The sequence below is a fragment of the Nuphar pumila genome, chromosome 7 (assembly GCF_984573655.1).
Source record: "Nuphar pumila chromosome 7, dmNupPumi1.hap1.1, whole genome shotgun sequence".
Taxonomy (NCBI): domain Eukaryota; kingdom Viridiplantae; phylum Streptophyta; class Magnoliopsida; order Nymphaeales; family Nymphaeaceae; genus Nuphar; species Nuphar pumila.
Window position 1 is genome coordinate 49599139 of NC_143255.1, and position 23797 is coordinate 49622935.

The 23797-nt window shown below is 38.8% G+C and overlaps 2 protein-coding genes across 9 annotated transcripts; both read right to left on the reverse strand.

The window, feature by feature from the left end:
• Window positions 1–174: 174 nt before the first annotated feature.
• On the reverse strand, window positions 175–6951 carry LOC149832210 (anthranilate phosphoribosyltransferase, chloroplastic-like). 6 transcript variants are annotated; one of them, XM_090014374.1, is made up of 11 exons: window positions 6717–6951; window positions 5996–6197; window positions 5758–5901; window positions 5079–5240; window positions 4865–4948; window positions 3975–4163; window positions 1407–1497; window positions 1226–1285; window positions 894–1012; window positions 449–583; window positions 175–335 (listed from the first exon to the last, which is right to left on the reverse strand). In XM_090014374.1, exons 2-11 carry the CDS (start codon window positions 6185–6187, stop codon window positions 270–272), a joined length of 1242 nt encoding a protein of 413 aa, XP_089870500.1. In that variant the 5' UTR covers window positions 6188–6197; window positions 6717–6951; the 3' UTR covers window positions 175–269. The 6 variants fall into 6 exon arrangements, with proteins under 6 accessions (XP_089870500.1, XP_089870498.1, XP_089870496.1 ...); XM_090014372.1 differs by having other exon boundaries at window positions 5996–6226; XM_090014370.1 differs by having other exon boundaries at window positions 5996–6236.
• Window positions 6952–12003: 5052 nt separating this feature from the next.
• LOC149832211 (ATP-citrate synthase alpha chain protein 1) lies at window positions 12004–21968 on the reverse strand. Of its 3 annotated transcripts, none has more exons than XM_090014367.1 (13): window positions 21913–21968; window positions 21628–21798; window positions 20491–20667; window positions 20115–20276; window positions 17604–17684; window positions 17214–17265; window positions 16970–17084; window positions 16758–16839; window positions 14971–15066; window positions 14789–14890; window positions 13622–13738; window positions 13001–13117; window positions 12004–12314 (listed from the first exon to the last, which is right to left on the reverse strand). In XM_090014367.1, the coding sequence occupies exons 2-13, from the start codon at window positions 21724–21726 to the stop codon at window positions 12243–12245; spliced, it is 1272 nt and encodes a 423-aa protein (XP_089870493.1). In that variant the 5' UTR covers window positions 21727–21798; window positions 21913–21968; the 3' UTR covers window positions 12004–12242. The 3 variants fall into 3 exon arrangements, with proteins under 3 accessions (XP_089870493.1, XP_089870494.1, XP_089870495.1); XM_090014368.1 differs by having other exon boundaries at window positions 21908–21964; XM_090014369.1 differs by having other exon boundaries at window positions 21628–21733; window positions 21913–21962.
• Between the last annotated feature and the right edge of the window lie 1829 nt (window positions 21969–23797).

The following is a 23797-nucleotide window of genomic DNA, read 5'->3' on the forward strand; positions in this document are numbered from 1 at the left end:
TCCCAACTTGATGATCCTGGATCCAACTGGGTCACTTGCAAGCAAGAACCTGGATATATGTGGGTATAGGTTGCCATGCACGTGAGCATGTCCTCTCACGCCGGTATCCAATGAGAGGTCCATTTGGTATAAAGTCCTTCAATACAACTCTCAACAAATCATTGCAGCTACAGACATAAAAGTCTCTTTGTTATAACATGAAAAATACGTAAAACAAAGTTTTAATAACCTTAGATCAAAGTGATCTTTTTATTTTTGTCTTTGATATGCTATATCACTTGGGCACTTCTAATTGTTTCCCTAGGCAGTTCAGATGCAGCAGCAGTTCTTAAATGCTGCACAAAGAAAAAGAGAAAATCCCAAAGCTTGTAATTCACCACTTTTTTCGGGATAATCATCAATTGAATCAGAAAAGAAAAAAAGCCACCGAGGAAATTTAAAAACTTACACTTGAAACACGTATCCAAGAGTCCAGTGTCTTGATAGCCTTTCCTGATTGTTGTGTTTTGCGAGCTAGGTCTACTCCTTCAGCAAGGTTTTTCACATACCCACAAACTAAGAGGGAAGCCGCTGCATTCAGAATCTAAAAATATTTTGGAAATAAAGCATTAGAAGATGCCCAATAAAATGTGTCGTGCAACCTTCGACTTAGTTCACCCCGTGCAACCTTCGAAAATTTGAAAACTTTGAGGTGACCTCATGGAGAGACAATGATAGGCTTCCAGGCAAGTAAAGGAGATGAATTAGGAACTGATGTGCACATGCATGAAATGGAATAACCACCATAGCAAAATTTCATCTATTTAGTGCACAGAATAACTAACATTAGAATTCCTTGGAATAATAAAAAGAAATGATTGCATGATATTAACCAGAAATGGAAAGGAACTTACAAGAGCATCCGCTATTGATCCCTTATCACCGGAGAGTACATCCCTAAGCACTCGTGCATTAAACTGTGGTCCACCACCTTTCAAGCTTTCCAAAGTGCAGCGTGGTATTCCAAACTCCACTACGAATACAAACAGTATGCACAACATTAATCACACTAAAATGGCGGGAAAAGAAAAAAAACTGAGATGTTATTCCAAGATAGCTACATTCATGCAATTCTGTCCAAAAGTTGATAGTCCGTTTGGTATTCACACATAAATTTGCACTTGTGCCTGTACTAATTCTTTTATGGTTTTGACAATTGCTGAGGCAATTGAAAAGAAACACTTACATGGATCGAAGGGAAAGTTCTCAACTTTCTCTGGACTAACATCAAGAACGAATCCTGGACCTGATCAAAATAAAAATAAAATCAAACCTATCAGGTATAATCCAAACTATTTTACACAAGTTAAACATTTCTGAAATTGAAGAAAATGGACAGGCAATCTGAAACATGAAAATGTGATTACCAAGAGGACTCATTTCATCCAGTCCCTCTGAATGAACTACCAATGCCCTCTTCATACCAAATCTTTGTACAGCTTTTGCCATCTTACTGACCTAAGACAGCAAATTGATCCCTTAAATCTTAAAATTGAAAAGGTTCAATGAACAAGGAAATGGAGAACCATCTGATACGTTGCAGTTCTTTCCATTAGTTCTACAATATCAATTTTTTGATACTTCGCCAAAAGAAAAAACATATGCTAACACATGATACAGCACATATAATTCAAATCAAATGTCGTGACCTTTAATTTGACTATGACTCAATGGAACCCCAACCCCAACCCAACCACAGCTCTCAACCACATCTTAGTATGATTCATTGGAACCCCACCCCAACTAGGGTTGTTGGCCATGACAGTGCAAAATCACAGGCACGTTTGGAAGTGAGTAAAATTCCCATAGGAAGAGAAAAATGTGCGTATGAGAAGTTTTGATATGAGAAAAATTCTCCCATGAAGAGGAGGCCACTGGAGCCTGCCAGAGTCGCCAACGGACCAGCCAGGGGTCTCGTGGTAGAAATCCAATTGCTTCCCAGTGTGGCAATCCCACACCCCTATGCGGTACTCGTTGATCCTCCCATGCAGCTCGCGAAGATCCGCGTGGAGTCGCAGCTGAAGCTGAGCGCCCCTGCCGTGAAGCTCTTCAGCTAGTTCTCGTGGCAGACCTGGAACTTGAAGAGGAGATCCCCTGTCGACGAATTGAACATGCCCATCCCACCGTCGCCCCTGTCGATCCGCTCGCAGGTGCAGATGACCACCCGACGAGCGTCCACGAACTCCATGTCGTTGATCCTCTGGTAGTTCAGGTTGAGTGGGGGGATCTGCTCCAGCATCTAGTCGTATGCGTGAACCATGCTGCCGTGAGCCACCACGCAGTCGCCATCGGGGCCACTGCGGATGGTGGTGCCGTCGCCCGGCCGCTCACGGACACTGCCAGCTTCACGTGGTTGCTGTCGAAGGCACCCCACCTGGCGGCACAAATGTGATCCAGCAGCCTGTATAACAGGGCCTCCCTGTAGAGGAGATGATCCGGCATGTTTGCCAGAATGTGGAACTCGCCGGTGCACAGCAAGTCCAGCAGAACTGAGAAGCACGCCAGGTTCGCACCTCCACTCTGTCCATCTCTCTCTCGCATGATGGTTTGATGATGGTAGTGGTGATGATGGTGGTGGTGAGGTGGGTGGTGGGGAGTATAACTCACCATTTTCTATTGGTAAGAAATATTCCTCCACCTCCCCCTTGAGGAATGTTTCCTATCAAATGTACTTTTTAGAAAAACTCTCTTAGAGAGAAATTTTTTCTCGTTTCTAAGGGTCAGAAAAACCGTACGGACTTACTACTTTGTATACTTTTTCCTACATCTTTCCCACTTTCAAATGTGCCCTCAATGATATAACATTTTATAAGCATTTCTTTGACATCAGAATAGCTTGTATCTCTTACCAACTGTAGAAACCACCAGATTGTCTTCATACACAATACTTAATTTTGGGAAATCAGGTCGTAATTGAACAAACCTGTTTGTTCCTTCTAGGAAACATGAACAAGAAAATTTATCCCGAACAAGAATAAATAAATAAATATGTATATATATATATATATATAGCAATTATTCCTCTCTGAAATGTATGAAGACTTGAACATAGGCAAGAATCAAGTGACCAACTGGTTCTTGCCACGTAGGCATGGGTTCTCCATATGCTAATTATCAATGGTCCATGATTCTCCTTCTCCCAGTCAACCCTCAAATTAACTTTGAAAAAAGCCTTCCTCTTACACTCGAAAAGAGAAAAAAATATATTTATATTAAGGCAAAGGAGAAGTGCAAAATTTTATGTAAAAGAGCATGCAAGCCTTCTGGAAGATGCAATAACCATACAAGTATGATTCATTATAGATGGGAAATACATTGGCCAGCATTTGTTGTCAATCACCATCATTATGAATCACATGCTCTATGTGGATGTACATATCGAGATATGGGTCAATGAACAATAACAGAACCTACATCAAATCATTCTAGTCAACACCCAGAAAGAGTCAATACTATGGCGACCTCAAGATGAACACAGGCTGACAAATAAATCCTCATTCTGGTGATTGATGAGCGGAATTCCCTACACAAAATTGAAGCCAGTTGTGATGGACCCTAAAAGAAGCAGAGGGTGATTCTCACGGAAGCAAGTCTTCATGACTGGAATGATATCTTTAATGATGAAACTTGATGAGAAAAGTTGCTACTTGGATACCATAGCAATCTGCCCTTGTGTCATGTATCAGACTTAATGAGGAGCGAAAAACACAACTTTGCTAGTTGATACAGTGAAGTGATCAAGATAAATGAGAAGAATAAAGAGTACAAACTACAAACTACAAAATACATTAAATTAATAACATTCCTTTATAAAAAGTAAAGATATAACCATTCCTCAGCCTAAACAACGGAAGAGAAGCACAGGAAAAAGGGAACATACAGGAAGAATGAAAAATACTAACTAATGAGCATATTGAAGGAAATATTTAACTTACCAGTCCTTGATGGTAGACACCAACAACAGCATATGGAACCCGTGCTGGATTCAACATTGGGCCCAGTATGTTGAATATTGTCTTCAATTTCAATTTTTTTCGTACAGGAGCAACAATTTTCATTGCCGGATGGTATTCAGGACCCATAATAAAACCGATTCCTACTTCCTCTATACATTTCTTTACCCCCTGGTTCCACAAAAGACAATTTTTATCATGAACATTCCTAAAAATCAGCAACTAAGAGGAAAAGAAAATATACAAACAAGAAAACTACATGAAACAAAGGTACTTATCGACTCCTAGTCTAATTCATTCCTTTTTTTGTTAATATATAAATTATCTTGTAACATGATGCATGTATGCATGGCTTTTAGCACTTAAGGGAAAGTAATGTTATTTGCTGTACCTTGAACACCTGTTTCTAAGGGCTCAATTGTTCACAGGAAAAAAACTGGTTTCATATGAAAAGGGGTCATTTTCCTGTGGTAGGTGCAGAAGACCCCATGTAGGATGCTATGGGGCCCACCTTTTCCCCTGCCCTACAGAGTTTTCATACGAAAACCCTTTCATAAGGCCTATTGGAGAAGTGCTATACCATGGGTAAATGTGACGTCCATGTGGGACACGGGTGTTTCTCAATGGACCTTTCATACCGAAGGCACTTCCCTTCCCACCCCATGAAACAAACAGGCCATAAGTATCTCCAAATGAATATCAATATATCATTGCGATTTCAAATTTCCATTGTCTACACTGAAATTCACTGATCAATAGCTCAGTTGCAATTATACTTGTGATATTTTCATTAGCATGTTTTAGATGTATGATAATTTCAATGTAACATACACCTAAAAGCAATTATATATCAATAAATTTTGTATACTGACCTTGGCATCCAAGTCAATAATTACACCTAGCTCCTCAAGCACATCTGCACTTCCACATGCAGAAGAACTGGAGCGGTTTCCTTGCTGTAAGAAAAAATACAGTAATCACTCTCCTCTATTTATCAATTAAAATAAATCACAATGTAAAGGTTAAATAACAAGTCAGAAAAGAAAGTTAGCTTCAAAATCATAGCCTATTTGAAGCCATCCTGACCTTTGCAACCTTCACTCCACAAGCAGCAGCTAATATGGAAGCACCAGTTGAGATGTTAACTGTGTTTGCACCATCACCACCTGTTCCAACAATATCAACAGCATCAGCAAGCCCTTTGATCTGCTTGCAACGTTTTATCATTGCCTTTGCCAATCCCGTGATCTATTTACAGAAAAACACCATAAACTTTCAGCAAGAAGAATATAACAAATTCACTATGCAGACAGGATTTTCTTTCAACGGTCTTTGCCTAACCAAATCTTGACATCATACATTAGTGGTGCAAATGAACCAGGCCCGGCCCAGTTCTTGGACATGTTTGTCTAAAATTTAGGAGCAGTGTGGAATAATTATTTGGTAAGTTCCAGCAGATGTGCCAGCAAAGAACCAAATTTGGTAGGCTAAGGGCCTGGCACGCTTTAGGTTCAGTCGAGACTGGGATCTGCCCTGCATTTGGGCCTGACAGGATAGAACAGGGCTGTGTTTCAATTTAGACCCATTTAGTTACACCCAACAGGCTGAAGCATAACTTGGCCTGGATCAAATCAAGCTCTTCATGCACATCAGTAAAGTTCATGCACTGAATATCACCAGTGACCATGGACACAAGTTCTAGTCTAAGATGACAGATACAAAATCATGCAGAAATGAACAAAAGATATCGATGTCTAAGCCTTACTTCTTCAAACGTCTCTCCTTTGGCCCTTAAAAGAACAAGAAATGCACTTATTAGAGCTTCATTGCCTTCACTCAACAAAAAATCAAGTGAGGCCTCCGCCTCATCTTCAGATAAATTAACCCTTTCAATCAGTGATTCCAACAACTGAAAACCAAAACAAAAAACTATAAGCGATCAATATAAGATTAAAACCAACAACAAAAACAACAATCTGAACTAAGTATCAGATCATCTGGACCTCTTTGGCGTTGGTAGAACAGAGCCGGTTTGGATTGGGGCTCCGGAAACCAGATCTGGAAGCCAAAAACTGTTTTGAAGATTTATTGAATGTTGATGGAAAAGAACACCTTTGAAGATCAACTCGCCTTTGCTTGATGCTGCAACTTCTCAGTGAAGGTAAAACGGAGAAATTGCAACTAACGACGGCCATCTCTTCTTATCTACGGAACAACACTTTTTCTGATCGCCTCTGTTTGAACCTTAAAGGAGCAAAAATAGCTAAAACCAATAGAAATGCTGAACTTATCTACGGAGCAACACTAAACAAACTACAACAACGTTTACTTCCATAACTAACCAAAACCTCATCAATCAAGCTTCTAACTTCGCATGCAAAGATGTTTCCTTCCCACTAAACAAACTCTCAAGAAACTCAAATGATTCGACCCTCCGCGAATCGGTTAACAAATTTACGAGAAAAAAAAAACTTTCAAATTCTTCAAATTGCAAATGTGCTGGATTCACGAGGTAATCTTCCGAAAAGACACACGAAACCCGATATACCAAGAATAAACCCTCGGGAAACTTTAGTCTTCCGCCAAAAAATTTCCAAAAAAACGAACACGCAAATACTTCAAACTTTTACAAACGTTTCATACCGAATCTACGATCGATCAGCTCCAAACGAAAAGGATCGGAAGGAAAAATCTCCAAATACCTCAAATTCTCGAGAACTCTACCTCTCTATTCTAGCGTTCGAACTGCAGCCTCCGCTTCGACCACAATACCGCGTCCAATAACCCTATAATCGCAATCTGAAGAAGAGAAGAAATCACCCCGCCTCGCCCGAAACTCATCCCATTGGAAGCCTTCTCCTTCTTCGCCTAACTGCGAAAGAACAGATAACGACTGCCGGTAGAAGAAGCTTCTCCTTTTTTCTTCTCTGTTTCTCTCCGTCTGTGCCTGAGTGCCTGAGATGGGTATCTTTCTGGTACTAGGACTAAGAGATTCAGGAGATGCCTCTTCATTGCTTATATAGGGAATAGTGGCAATATTAAAAAGACCAAAATACCCCTGAATAGGTTTTCAATTTTCGAAAATATGCAGTCCACACCCACGTGATTGTTGTGCTTGGCCGGAAGGAAGGAAATGGGTTCCGTCCTCGCTCAGATACGCTCCAGGGATGTAAACGGTTTGGATTCGGATCAGAGATATGACCAATACTATATTCGATTAATCGGATGTTGGTTAAGGCTGTGTTTGGGAACCGGTGTTGAGAGGAATACGGGATCAACGACGGAGATGAGAGTGGAGTTCACAATATCATCGGGTGGATGTTGTTGAACTCCGCCAAACTTAATGAGCAAAGTGTCCTAACTCTGATCCAAACCCCTCTTCCTTCTCAACACTAGCTCTCAAAACAAATTCAAATTTGGATTCAGATTCAGAAGGTGAAAAGCTCATACTAGTTCCATTTTTTACATGTAAAAGATTTGGATATCTGTCAAACTCATATATTTGTGGGATTTCGTAGCAAAAAATCAAATACCATATCTGCATTCGATTACAATAGGATATGGTTTTGGCTTACCAAATGTAACTAGACTGAATTTGGTCTAAATTCTGATTCATTGGCATCCCTAGTTTCAATTTACAGTAAGGTCATTGGATCATACTTGAGTTTATCTTCGAGGATTATATTGGACCCAGAATCGGGTTTGAGTTGTATACACTAAATACTGATCTTAACCAGATTTGGTTGATCCCCATATGGTGTATGACTGTATGCATCTTAATCTGGATTCAAGCACCTTGATCCAGATCCAAATAATGTTAGGCCTATAATCTCTTAGTTTGCTCTTAGGACATGACATGTTAAAAGCTATTAATTAGGCCAAGGTTAGGTGGGACCTATTTGGATGTGGGTCTGGATCCGCTTGAACCGGAATCTGTTGCACTGGACCAATATAAGTCAGTGATCCATTAGCATTTGAGGGCTATTTGGTCCTTTTCTCTTCAAGCATGCATCATACACTGACATGGGAACCCAGCTTTTATTGTGTACATATATAAACCTACCAATGAGTGGGGCGAAATGGATGTATGAATTGGTATATCCAAAGATGGAAAGTTCGGGAGAAAGGGTAACTGAAATCACATAATGAGTGCCTGTGGTTCAACAAATATTGCAAGATTAGACTGAGTAAAAACTTAAAACCGTGCAATAAAGGAGGCTTTCAAAGTCAAAAGGTGTGCAGGTGCCTTTAACTGGTGGGCTCCCCTAGGGCTTGGTGTCGGTGACCTCACTCAGGGTTTACTTGCACGGGGGGTGGGCTCAATGTTGTCAGTACCGATATCAGCTTGGGCCGCCGATTCGATACCATACTTAGCTGAATAGTTCCGTATCGGACCAAAAATAATAAAAAGCATTGTGTCAATCATTACTTGACACGTGTTAAAACTATTAAAATAATTTAAATATATATAAAAAAAAAAATTTTATGTTTTTTACATTTATTTAAAATTAGCCAAATTAGCCTGCAGCGTATCGAAACTCTGCCGATACGATGTGTATACTGATAACAATGGGTGGGCTTATTAAGTGACGCGGTTCTCAGCGAGAGTTCCTCATCATTAAAGAAAAAAAAAAGGCCTTCAAAGTCAATCTACAAATCCTAGTCAAAGTCACTAATCTCGTTAAGGATTTTCTCTGCAAAGAAAAATCTTGGGTTAACTTAATTTTAGGATAGCTATCTTGAAAAAAAGAGGAAAATATCGGCATATTTAAATATATAAAATTTTAAAAATATGGTTGTAGTTATAAAAATATAAATATCAATAATGCAATAAAATATTGATATTGTGATATTTTGAAAATAGTGTTTTTCTTGGAATTATATCAGTTTTTTTTTAATATCTCTCTAAAAAAATCGGGGGATTTTTCCAAAAATAACTAATGTTTGTGGCTATGATCTAAATGGGCATTGGTGAATTTAGGTACGTGTGGCAAGGATGCAAATGGATTGATTTTGGTTGGACCTTCAATCCAAATCCGACACTTTCTTGTCAGATATGATTCACAAAATAATTAAGATCTAATGTAGCAATATATCCCAAACCTCAGAGCTACCTTATTAGACTTTTCATATTTAGATTCGAATTAAGATCCATATTTCTTTGGGATCTACTTGGATCATGATCAAATTTGATTTATTTTCACCTTTTATATTTAAGGAAATTTGTATCTACCCTTCTTTTTTACCAGATCCAGTATGGTATAAGAATTCGTTTTGTGTGATCTTGTTCTTATTCGGATTCAGGTTTACCCCTATTTTAAAAAAAAATGGATTTGGATATAGACCAACCATGACCTATCCCATATTTGCATCCCTTATATACGGTGTAGATTATTCTAATTCATCATCTCTCTCTCTCTCTCTCTCTCTCTCTCTCTCTCTCTCTCTCTCTCTCTCTCACACACACACACACACACACACACACGCGCGCGCGCACATTTTCGTCTTAGAAGTGTCTTGTGAAACCCTACAAAGTTCATGATATTACGATCGTGAAAATTATCACACTGAATAGAGCTCAGTCCTGAACTTTACCATGAAAACTTGGACTTCTTTCATTGGTTCCTAATCAAATTTCACAAATGCCGTACACTTGCAATATTTTTTACGTTTTTTTAGTGTAGACTAGGTGAAGTGGAAAATCTAATAGGTATGGAAATTTTATTTTGCACAGATTTGAAAGAAGTTATGAGGATCAAAATTTTACTTTTGCCTGAAAGGATCCGCTCATCTGGTATGGCTTATTTGTATATATTACCAAGTTGAAGGGGCGTCATAAGGTCGAACCCCATGGGCACGCCCCTTGCGGCAAGGCTAAACTAGGTGTACTCTATAGTAGGGCTGCACATGAGCTGGGTTTGATCGGAGCTTGGGCGGAACATCCTTTCTTTTTTCATTTTTAGACATTTCATAACCTAAAGCGATTATGAAATATGCATGTGAGGTCAACTTTTATGCAGCGGCATCGCTGACCATTCATCTCAACATTTTTCGAGATGAACACCACACCCATCTTGAAAAATGGCAGCCAAGATGGTGATGATGGCTGGTGAGATGGTGATGATGGCTGGTAAATGAACCAAGCTTCAAGTACTTGGCTAAATAACGATCGCTATCTTGGCAGTGTAAAACTCCGTAGGCTTACCCCTTGCCCCCAAGGGAGTCCCCTTGCACAAGGGGGTGACCCACCTGCCTAGCGGCCTAGGTCTCATCCCACTATCCAAAACCCCTTTGAGGCTGGAGATTGGGAGGTTGAACATCACTTTTATTTTACGTAAATTTTGCCGAGGGGACCTTAATCCCAGTAGGTGAATTCCAAAAAAAGAAAAATTTACAAATACTTTCCTAACTTAGACTTATTTATAAAGACCCACTAACTTTTTTAATATTACAAATGGATGCCTAGGTTAAGAAAATAATTTACAAACAGCCACCTAGGCTAACCCAAACCCTTTAACTGTGGTGCCACCCTTGTTACCTCAACTTAAAAAAACTATTTTAACCTTATGACACCACGATCATACCCTTACACTTTTTTTTTCGAGAGAGAGAGAGAGAGAACTTCCTAACCCCTTTCAGTTTATCTATAAAATATAATGGTCTAAATAATGGCTTCTACCTTATGATCGGCCGGAAACGTGCCCCACCGTAACTGTGTTTGCCCTTAGCAGAAGCCCTCAACTCTCTCTCTCTGATTGTTTTGCCCTCTATCTGCCATCTGCATATGTTTGAGAATTCCAAGTTCAAAATTGGTTTGTGTAGAAAATCTAATGAGAAAATATCAAAATCTGTTGCACATTTTTTTTTTCGACAGAAAAAGCTGGGGTTAGACAGACCCCTACCAGTTATACAACCGTATCATTTGGGGTTCGAACTTGCAACGTGCACTAACTGCTCCCGCCGGAATTTTGGTGAGCAACATGAGCGAGTCTTAAATCTCCAACATGTACCTTGATAATCACTAGTTTTAAAAAATAACCATACAAAAAAAGAAAAATAATATGGGCGGGGTAGTAAAAATATAAAACTATCCATTTGATAGAAAATAATGTTATGACAGAGATGATGAGATGATGTTCTGATGGCTAGCGGTAAAAAATAACCTGACAAAATGAGAGGTAGTAGAACTACATAATGTTTGGGCAGAACGAGTGCGAAAAGTGAGTGATAAGTATTCTTTTATCTATAATGTCTCAACCTTTAATAAAATAATGCATTTACGTTAATGGATTTTGATTAACGAATTAAGTAAGCCTTTGATATGCAACAAGTACTTTAACAATAGATAGTATTAGAAAAATAACCCTACGAAAAAAGATAAATAACTGTTTTTATGATTTGGGGTTTGAAAATGTTGGGAGAAAACTGATGGGTCAATCTTGATTTTATCAAATTTTCACTACAATTTATGAAATTTCATTGTATTTTTCATGATTTTAATGATCGATTTTGTTAATAACTTAATGGTTTTGGTTTTGTTGTTTATTCATATGTGTAAATATTTAGTTTGGTTGATGGTGGTTGATCAGCAGCATTCGGTCATCAAATAGTCCCAATGGCATCTGCAATCCACGCAAGAGAAGAGGTGGACGTCCCAGTGGCATCTGCGATCCACACAAGAGAAGAGGTGGACGGCAATGAAGTCTGTCATTTTGTTGACACTGACAACCTTGAGGCCAGCAAGGAGGCAAAGTTCTCCGGCAATGGTCGTCGGAAAAACTGAACAGGATGAGCAAGACGGGTCTGATCATCTTTTAATCCCAAAAGGGTAAAATGGTCATTTAAGCTGAGGTACAAGTGTCGCACTATAATTAGCGGGTTAGTCAGCTAAGCGTCTGTTTGTGAATTATTTTCTTATCTCGGGCACCAATTCGTAAAATCCCAAAAGGTAGGTGGTTCTTTGTTACTACGTGAAAACTTTGGCGCGAATTTGTAAATTCTTCAAACAAAATGACAAACATCGACAGGATCATCAATCAATAAATCGGCAGCACACATGTTTTCAAGGACATGGATCCACATACCAAAATCTATGAGAATTTGACCCAAATCCCCCTACAAAAACACCATTATATTACGCTCGCTTTATAACATCTTTGGCGTTCAAAACGTTCGCAGAGAGAGAGAGAGAGATTAAACATTTGGGAAAACATAGAACACAGTCAGATTAGCAACATCAACAACCTCCGCTTATGCTGCAGCCGTGATGCATTTGATTGCCTGCTGGCATATACCCGTCATCGTCGCCTCAGGCCCATAAACCTGCACCAACACTCTTCCTTAGAAATCTTAAAGCAAAGTTGCCACAGAATCCAATCTTTTGCTAGGTGGATGATTGGTATATGGGCTGCCATTCTAAATCATGCATGCTCTCGTAATCACCATTATGTAAGAGTTGAGAGTTTTTCAAAAAATATTTTGATCTTATCACCATATTTTCAATACGGCGATATTTTGAATTATATAACAATGTTTTCCACATTTTGTTTCGTTCAGAAAACTTTTAAAACATGTCTTAAAAAAAAATCAAAGATATTATCACATTTGTTCCAAACCTGTGAAAAATTGAAAATAACGCATAATTTTCTTTTGTTTACTTAAAAAACACCTTAAGGTACCTTCGAAATTTTGCCAGTGTTGGCGGCTGTGTATGTTATGGGTTACTTCTAAAAATGTATGCCACAGCCCCCACAAGGGCTCCGCTCATCTGGTAGGGGTGACTTGTGAATGTCACCAAGTTGATGGGATATCACAAGCTCGAAAATTACGGCTGGTGTCCCTTGCCACAAGGTCGAAGCTGGGTGTAATCCTTAGGCAAAGGGGACCTCAAGGCCAGCCAATGAGCGACCGGGGATGAGGGGGCTTTTCCCTTTGGACTATTCAAAAAAAAAAGAAAGAAATGTATGCCACAGGTGCAACCTTATGTTTTCTGTGCAATAGAACCTTACCTCAATTGGAATGCCAATTTCTTGACCGAGAGCACGCATCTTTGCTAAGCCTGTCTGATAATTTGGGCCACCCCTTCTCACATAGATGTGCACTCTTGCCGCTTTCAGTTTCGCCTCCTGTTAATCCAAGACAGCAGTGTCAAGTGTTACATGTTAGCTCAAGCTCCCCAAGCCAAGCCATTTCCATAGCAACCGTTCTTCATCACAGCTAGGACCATAGAATGAATAATGCAGGTAACTCGCATCGAGTCTTGCTTGACTTTGATTTTGCCAATGCCACTCAAAGACATTCAAGTTGACTCTGTCAAGAGAGATGACTCAGATGGTTCAAATTAAGAGTCATCCATCTCTTTCAAGACCCACCTATACCAGTCTCATAAGAAATTGAATCAACCTAATGTAGAGAGGCTCAGCCAGGTCATCCATTTTCTCTCATCACTTATGATTGGTTAGGCCATTGGTTAATCTGTTCAGATTCCATCTCTCATTTCTCGAATGAAATGAATGGACAGTGCGGATGAAGTGAAAAACAAAAACTGTGCTTCAGTGAACCACAAAGACAACAGAATCCATAATAGACATGTTTATGAAAACCAAGTATGAAAATACACATCGAGTTACCTTCTCTCGCAAGGCTTTAATAATTCCATTGAATGTCACAGCCACATCGGTAAAATTAGCTATTCCCCCTCCAATCACTAGAGCTCTCTTTTGGCCATCAGGATTTGCAGTTGCAGACTGTACAGCAGGAATTGAAGTTATTTACTCACACGATTGACAAACACAAGGATCAAGACTGCCAAATCACGCCCGGCCAGCTTTTCTGTAACTTCGAGAGTTACTGACATATAGCAAAAAAAGCATCTATGCCCTAATGTAGATTAGCTTAAAGCGTAGCATGGATGCAAAAATGACAATGTCATAAATTCAATGATTATTAAAGAAAGCTGGTAGTGAACTCTTGACCTGTCAGTCAATCTCATTGGTAATAAGTTCAACATTTCGCTAAAGAGATTAAAATGGGAAAAGAAACAACAGAAATATTTATCAAAAAATGGATACATCTGTCTCTATATTGCAAAGAATCATCAAAAAGTGGTGAGCCTCTTCGTTTCATGGAGAACGTCATCCAGGAGGCAGAATAGATTATGATGATAAAAATGCCATCCAAGAGGAGGTTGTGAGGATTCATTCAAAGTGAGGAATGGAAAAGACACAGATGTTTAACATAAGACTCATGTAGAAGCATCCAGAGGGTTCCCATCAAGCACCCATTTAACATGAACATATGGATCAGTGGACAATCTCCAAGAGTTAAGAGCAAAATTTGATTCATCAGCATAACTTCAAGGATTTTACAACTGTATTTTACCTTAAATTATTAATATCCTTCTCCTGGGTCTTAGCATAGCTCTCTCTCTCTCTCATGTATGTGTGTGTAGATAGCATGTCTATGTATCTAACTTTTCTAAGCCCAACATGTCAAACACTTTGTACTCTTGTCCGACACTGACGCTAGTATCAGTGTCCAGGAAACATAGAATATAGCAGATGTTACCACTAGTTTTGACTATATAATGATGTGAAAGCTGTTTTAACTGGTATGCATACTTTTCTAGTCTTTCCAAAGCTTACAGAAGCAATTTTCTGAAAAATAACATATGAATACAGGATTTCATGAATAACAAAATAAAAATTAAAAAGAACACAAATTTTGCTGCATGCATAATCCATGATCAATGTAAAAAAAAATTATGAAGGTAAAAAGATACATATTTCACTACTTACATCAAGTACAACCCTAGCATACTGCAAGACCTCTTCTTCATTAGGAGCTCCACTATATTCCGCATAGTTCCCAAGTTCTGATGCATAGCCCAAATCTCCAACCTGAACAGCAGGATGTGTGAGAGAGAAGGTAGAAACTGAGGAGGTAATGAATCCAAAGGACAAATATGCCTGATGCTTACAGTATCAGCATAAATTACACTAGCACCTCCACCAGCTACCATTGTCCATATTCTTCCTTTAGGGTTCAACACAGTAAATTTTAGCGAAGCACTTGTCTGCAAGTCACACGTTAACAAGCTTCATGTAAGGGTATTAAGATATGAAGAACTGATGGAAGAAATTATCAGAATGAGAACATGACCAAATTAGGGGTGTCAACTCGTGTTTGGTTCAGACCAAACCCAGACCTGATTTGAGAAGCTGGTACTGGGTCCGGACCAGAGTTACCAGTCGAGGAAGCGGGAGTGGGAAGCGATACGGGAAGTGGGAGCGGGAAGCGAGGCACTTTCAAAAATTTAGGAAGCAAGAAAGTGTGGGACCACTTAGAAGAAAATTCTGAACTGTCTCGGAAGCGAACCGGAAGCGACCTAGGAAGCGAACCGGAAGCGAGGGGGAAGCGCGCTTCCCATAAAAGGGAAGTGCGCTTCCCAAAAAAGGGGGACGCTTCCCCTCACGCTTCGGAGGCGCGACGTTGCGCGCTTCGGGAAAGCACGCTTCCCCTTTTTCCTAGGCGCTTCCGTTAACTCTGGTCCAGACACAGTCCAATCGGACCCACCTTAAGAGAAACCATGCCCAGATCCTATAAGGATTACATGAACCAGACCAATAAAATAATATATATATTTTTACATTGAAAAATTGTGAATCTTAGTCGGAACTCGGGTCAGGCCCAGGTCTCGTATGAAATTTCACAAACCATACCCAGATCCATACATTAATTGGACCCTTCAGGTCTGACCCAAATTTTAATCAGACCTTATTTATCACCAAACCCTGACCCTATAGGGTTTAGTACGGGTATGGGTCCGGGTCAAACCAGAACCATTGACACCCCTAGACCACATGCATGAGTGTCAACATCGGTGAGTGCTGCAGAGTTTGCTTTTATAATGTGTAAATTGGCATGCCAATCTGGAAGGGTGCCTTACAAGAGTATCAGGTTATCAATACCAAATGCCTTCCTGGAAGGCATTGTTTAACTTCACATCAATAACTGTCCGAGTGGTCACTTAAGGAAACACAATTGCCAAATGTGAGAAACAAGATAAACACAAATGTTCTGCTAGCAGCTAATATAGTGAGTCAAAAGATATATTTCTCATCATAAATAGGATTTACAATCTAGCCAACCAGATTATTATGTTCCAATTTGGCCACAAAATAAACTGATAGGGTCTTAATATATAAGGATTCATGTCTGTCAATCCAACAAATAACATGAGATATGGATTACAAACAAGTAAAGACAATTGGATATATTTAAATCTTATGAAATAGCAGTAACAAAAATAAGCATTCTGAATAATATAACTTCAGCATCACCTTCAGGCCAGCCTGGCAACGCTTGGCTGCCAGATGTCATGATCCATGAATACCGTTACAGTTGCATTACTGGAAACTTTTAGAATTATAAGCACCTGTATATGGTACACAAGCTTTTGACTCCTAATTAGGATCCATTTTAACTAATTCAGTTATCTTGTTATACACAAACAATATGGACAATTGTCTCGATTCTCGAGCGAGCATCACCAAACATCAGACAGAACATAAAACATGCAGACACGTGCAGAGGGTAACAAAGAGGCAAAACAAACCAGCTAAAGAATTAGTATATGTTATGAGTATTTTTTAAGCATATTAGACCAAATCAGAGGGAAAAATTAAGCCCACAAAGAGCATAGATTTACATGCTCAATGCAAAAAAATGTGAACATTTAATAAAACGAACATGGTTTTCACTTACTTTCTCGTCTAGCCCATGAATAAAGCTTTCAGTAGGACTCATAACTCTACCAAAAGGCAATGGAAATTCCACGTTACCCCACCTATAAATGAAAAAACAAGATGCCACTAAGATACTTTAAGGTAACACTTAACAAATACCTACAGTCTTCTTTGCAATAAATAGTCAAATGTAAGAACTCAAATGGTTACTAAGGCAAGATAGTGTCATACTTCTTGAAGTTCTTGAATGCTGCAGTATCATCCAGCTCTCCTCTCATGTCCAATGGATAAGGCTCTCCATTGACCAAAGTAAATGGATTCATCTCTAGGAAAGTAAAGTCCAGATCTGGGAAGAATAAAATACAAAATTGCAACCAGATGTTAGAGGTATTAACTATTAAACCATAATTTAAAACCACAAGAAATCAATCACTAGGCTGAATGTGAAATCATCAAAATAGGAATATCTAAGTACCTAAAAATAGAGCAAAAACCCCCTTGATAAAACCCTCAACTTTAGCACGAATCTGCATGAAAAAAGTTTTAAGCATATGCCTTAGGAGCATTAACATATTACAAGTAGCAAATATATTAACATATTGAGACCAGAATTGGCAGACAATTTCGAGGAACTGTCACAATTTACATTCTGTCTGCCAACTACCAAGTTATAAAAAGAGACTAGAACACTATCAACAATGTCAATGCAACGTAGCAAATAGGTAAACAGCAGTGTAAAGCTAAGCTCCTTAAAGGTTATACACGAATATATCCTGGATTCTGTCAAAAAACAATCTTCTTAAGCATCTCTGGGCATGATGTTCCTAAATAATGTGAGCCTAAACCATCAACCAATAAAAATTACCTCCAAAGGAAGGGTTACAATCAACGGGGCACATAACTCAGATGTTAGTGACTGCGCAGTTGGAACATATACGGACCTCACCTGAACAACATAATTAAGCAACAAACACCAAATGATCATAACCAAATCACATAGAGCTTCAAAACAAAAAATATCACTAGCAAAGAAAAGCCACAAATTGGAGAGAAATTATATCATATGAATGGCATAAATCTTCATCTTCATATATATATATATATATATATATATATATATATATATATATATATATATATATATATATATATATATATATATATATATATATATATATTGAAAACCTCACAAATGAACATTTTATTGGATTTTTGGTGTTTTTTTCAAAATTCCGACAGTACAGATGTAATCTATATGCTTGTTTTTATAGGAATCCGCTCTTGAAGCATTTGATTCTGATGCATGGATAGCTTCAAAAATCAATGGCATACAAATTTCATAAATTTTCAAGGCTCCAAATACCATTTTTCTATCCAAAATTCACGATCCAAGTGTTGATTTCTAGTTAATCAATAATGCTGAACACATCTGTATGGTCAGAATTTTGAGAAAAAACACGAAAAAAATTATATTTGGTAGGTTTGGGACCATTTTCATTGGGGAGGTTTTCATTCCCCTATATAGGGATGGCAGTGGACTGGGGCGGGGGCGGAGGACAAGGTCTCCACCCCTGCCCAGTCTCAATTTTTTTTCCTCCATCCCCGTCTCAAAATAGCTATCCCCATCTCTGTCCCCGTCTCCATCCCCACCCCCTTCTCAAAATAATTTTATTCCCACTTTAAGAGGAATAAAAGGAAAATAAGGAGAGGAAGGGTTTAGGGTTAGGAATATATGTATATATATATAAAGGTTTTATAATAATATAAGGGTATATTAATAATTTCATTAAAGGGGATCAGGGACGGGAACAGGGCAGGGCAAGGGCAAGGGCAAGAGTAAGTCCATCCCCGCCTCCCCGTACGGGTTTTGACTTTCACCTTCATCCCTCGGTTCATTCTCCGTTTTTTCCCGGCCCACTGCAATCCCTACCCCTATATATATACACGAAAATGTGTAGGTGCATGATCACTTTTGAACATGACCAGAACGAACTCGCGTTAAGCGCTCAGCGCTCAGCGCAAGTTTGTGTCAAATAACACCTTTAGCGGCGACAAAAAGTCACCGCTAAAGGTCCCATACCTTTAGCGGTGATTTTTTGTCGCCACTAAAGGTGTTATGCGGAAATAATGATGCTGAGCGTAGCACGAGTTTGTTCTGGTCATGTTCGAAAGTGATCGTGCACCTACGCACTACTCTCTCTCTCTCTCTCTCTCTCTCTCTCTCTCTCTCTCTCTCTCTCTCTCTCTCTCTCTCTCTCTATCTATCTATCTATCTATCTATCTATCTATCTATCTATCTATATATATATATAGGCTACTAATGAAGGTAAGGAATTAATGAGTAGAAATCACTTTTTTCTTCAAAAATTTTTAGTTTTTTGTACATCAAATGTTACAGATGTGATCTACATGGCTTGTTTAGTAGGAAACTTGTTTTGAATCATGCAATTATGATAAGTAATTAGGTCTTTAAAGGGGTCCAAAAAGTCAACGGCCCATAGTGTGCCAAAATTTCATAACACAAAAGATCACATTTTTACATCAGAAAAGCATGATCCAAGGCTTGATCCTTAGCAAACAAACCACGTTGAACACATCTACGTGATTAGATTGAGTCGATACAACTTGCACCTATGATTTCTAGCTCATTAGTTCCTTACCTTCATTAGTAGCAAATATTTTCCCATATATATATATATATATATATATATATATATATATATATATATATATATATATATATATATATATATATATATATATATAGAGAGAGAGAGAGAGAGAGAGAGAGAGAGAGAGAGAGAGTAAGGGGTAGGTGTCTGATGCTTTTTTGTGCCTACCGAGATTTGGAAAGATTGTTTCTATTTTTTCTAAAATCTGACCATATAGATGTGATCTACATGCTTGTCTGATTCCAACACCAAGTTAGGTTTTTATAAGATTAAAAAATCAATGGTCTACAATTTCAAAAAATAATCAATGCTTAAAAAATAAATTTTTTTCTAAAAAAACATGATCCAAGTGTGATTTCCTAGTAAATCGATCATGCAGAACACATCTGTAGGGTCAGATTTAAAAAAAACAACCTGAAAACCCCTATCCAACTCGGTAGGCACAAAAAGGGTCAGGCACCTATTCTTTTTCCTATATATATATATATATATATATATATATATATATATATATAAACTGTGTAAGATGACTGTTGTAATATGAATATTGAAAGAAGTCCTAGCCAACAGTTGAGAGTATGAATGAGTTTAAAAAGGTAGAATAAATAGTTCTACAAAGCCAGTTTCAGATTTGCACCATCAATCCGTTACGGAGGGATCGTTGGAACTATAGGATAAAAAAGAACAAAAGTTCAGAAACCTACCTTTTCCCAGTTCTCTTCAATTTCAATTCCCCCACATTCTGAAAAGCTTATGTTGCACCCAAGCCTCTCAGAAACAAATGAAAGATAAAATTCTTCAGTATGTGGGATAAAGGGTTCTACAATGAATGTAGTTACAGGCGCCCTACAACCACCCATCTCAACCTAGAAAACATCATAGAGAAAAGGAAAATGTCAAGAAGCTAAAGCAAGTGAATGATGTGATCAACAGTTTACCATACCTTATAGTACATATTGCCAGACAAAAAGATGCAAACTAATGTGCTGCAGAACCGCAAGCAACTAGAAAGGGGAAAGGAATAAAAGTGAACATAAAAGTTAAGCACTCAGACCATTAGACAACTTAGCAAAAGATTACCTCTTTTCCTAGGCGCTCCTTTGTAAATGAAGCAACCTCAGCCAGATCTAGATTTAATCCCACCAAACCACTCTTCCCCCTCTTACCAAACAACATGTCAGGCTTCACAACCAACCTTTCTGATGAGAGCCACGGTTCTTGGGCTGCCAAATCGTTGAAATCAGTTGCCTCCGTGATCTAAATCAACAAAATAAAAGTAACACAATAGAAAAAGTATTAATTACGGAGTCCAACTCTATGGTCAAATTTTTTTTTAAGCTAGTAATATATTTCCTCGAGAAGCCTGATCTTTATCAACCACTCATCATTAATCTTCCCCCCAAAAACAAGAAGATAGAATTTCTTCCTAATTCTTGTAGATTTATCGAACTACAAATGAACAACCAATGGCACTTTTAAATTCCAGAAAAGTTCATTTGATTTTCTTTCAGTAGAAATGTGGGGAAATATCCCTTGTGGGATAAAAACCCCAGAACCCTCAGTTAAGATAATGCGATTGTACCAATCCAGCCTATCTCAAACAACCAGACCAGAGATTACTCATTAGACAAGAACTCGTTATCTTCATTCCGAACTACAGAAGACTCTTCTTTTTCTCTAAATTCACCTTTGAAAATATAAGCATTGGGATCTTTTCCTTTTTATGCCATCCATCTTTTGTGTAAACAACACCATTGTAACCCATTATCACCATTTTAACCCTTTTTTGTTTCGAAACTCTCCTATTGCTTGTTTTCCACCTTAACTGACAGTCCATTCTAATTGACTTTTAAGTAAACCCATTTAAACTGTTCTTAGCCTCTTTTTCATAATCTTCCCTGTTAGTTTTCCTCTTTCTTCAGCTTAACCTTTTTTGCAATGTAAACTCTTCGAGAAAAAAAAAAGAGGAAGAATAAGAAAACTTTTAAATACTGATTTTAGAATACCTAAAATCCGTGCATTTTTCATCCATTTTACGCCATCTATCAAACATTACCACCCAAAAATGCACCGAAACTTGAGACTTTTCGACACATTTCTGCATAAACATTTGCACAGAACCCCAGGAAATTCCCAAAACCAAACCTTCTATCCAAAAACTCACAACCTCCAGACCCTAACAAAAAACACGGAAGGAGATCCATAGAATGCAAACACCTGAGCCGATCTGATCTGCAGTTCTATGCCGGCGATCCTCTTCAGGTGCTCCTTGAGCAGCCTCTTGGAGTCGTACTCTCGGATCTTCTTCCTCGCCATACGAACCCTAGTTTTCCGTCAAAATGCAGAGCGGAAAATGAGTCTCCGGCAAGGATTAACGGATCCAGAAATCTACACAAAGAAAGCGAAAAGAGAAACTCAAAACCGAAGACGAAGAAGATGAAAAAGAAGGAGGAAGAGGAAACGAAAACGTTGCAGGTGGAGAGAGGGAGAGCTCAACCCAACCGTCTCGCACGTGGAGGGGAGAGAGCGATGACTGCAGGAAGAGGAGGGAGAAAGATGAGACGCGTGGCCTCCAACGGCCGATTTAAAGGCTCCAACAACTCGAGTTAACGATTATCGTATCGGTTTTGAAATTCCGAGTGGTACGAGGTATCTCGGAAGAGACGTATTGTCCCTCCGTTGCATCGTTCTCAATGAGACTCCGACTGGCTCGGGTAAGCGATGAAAACGGATCGGGTAAGTGTCAGATCATGTTCGATCTAAACTTGATTCCAATTTATGCACAAAATACACCCAAATTCGAGTCTGGATCTGAATTTGACTTGATGCAATGGGTTTAAATGGAGTCCATAAAGGAAGTTTGAAGGTAGGGGTGCCAACATGTCGGATACGAGCCAGATCTTGTCAGATTTAAATCTGAATCTGAATCAAGAACCAAGGATGTAAGGTTGGATCCGAATACAAAATGTATGTTGTTATATTGGATCTGGGAAAAATAGAACAAAGTAAGTTATTTACGTGTAAGAAAATGCAATTTAGGCCAGAGTTTGATTTTGATCAACTCCAGATCAGACTTAAATGCTGATCTAGATCTGACCCAAATCCAAAAATATTCTGATTGAACTGACCCGAATGCACATTTGGATTTTACTTAAAAGATCCATATCTGGAAATAACATGTTGGAATCGGACCGGATGTAAAATGTAAAAAGTGCAAACAGACAGGTTTCGATCTGAACATAGGAAATTTAAATCAGATTGAAATGCAGATTAGGATTTTATCTAGGATGCGTTTGAATGCCTGAATCTCATAAGAACCGAGGATTATAGATCCAAATATCTATAAATCAATGGACTAAAAATTTAAGATCCTGGATCTAAGAACAGAACCCCCTTTTTTTTTAAGAACTAAGAACTGAACCCTTCCCTAGGGATGGCAGTGAACTAGGGGGAAATGGGGTTCCGCCCCACCCCGCCTCGCCCCGTTTGGATAGAGGATGAAGGACATGAAACATGGATGGAGGTTAAAATCAAAACCCGTACGGAGATGAAGGCGGGGATGGACTTATGCTTTCCCCCACCCCGTCCCGTCCCCATCCTCAATCCCTGCCTTGCCTTGCCCCGCCCCGCCTCATCTCTGATCCTTCTTTAGAGATGGCAGGGGACTGAGGGGAAATGGGGCCCACCTCACCTCGTTTGGACTGGGGATGGAGGACATGGAACAGGGATGGAGGTTAAAATCAAAACCCATGCAAGGATGGAGGTGGAGATGGAGGGTAAGATTTTGAGAGGGGGGCGGGGGTGGAGACCTTGTCCAATGCCATCCCTACCCTTCTCTCGAGGATTTGCCCATTATTCATTTTATGCCAAAGATCTAAAATCCTTGATCTAATTCTTCATTTGAATACCCTCAAATAGGGATGTCAATGGATCGGATACATCCGACCCAAATCCGAATATGATTAGTCAGATTCGGTACTCAAATTTGAATCCAATTAATACTCAGATTTTGGTTCAGTATTTAGTTTTGCATTCAAACCCAAATCCAAATTTGACTAAAATCTAAATCTAATAAAACCTGAATTCAATCAAGTGTAAATAACGAGTTTTAAGTTAGTCAGATCTGGATTTGGTTATATCTGATTTTATCAAACTCCAAATCCCATCCGATTAAGCAGAGACTCGGTAATGCCTATATCTGACCAGAGTCCTACTCATTTACTCCTGTCGTTGAATCATGAATCCCATGCTACCTCAAATTTTTGGATCTAAGATCCCAGTTTTTCAAACACCCCTCTAAGGTTCAGTATTCAAATTGTTTATATTTCTAAGTGGGATCCATGGCCAAATCCAATTCAAGTCCACATATTTAAAAATAAAGCCTTCA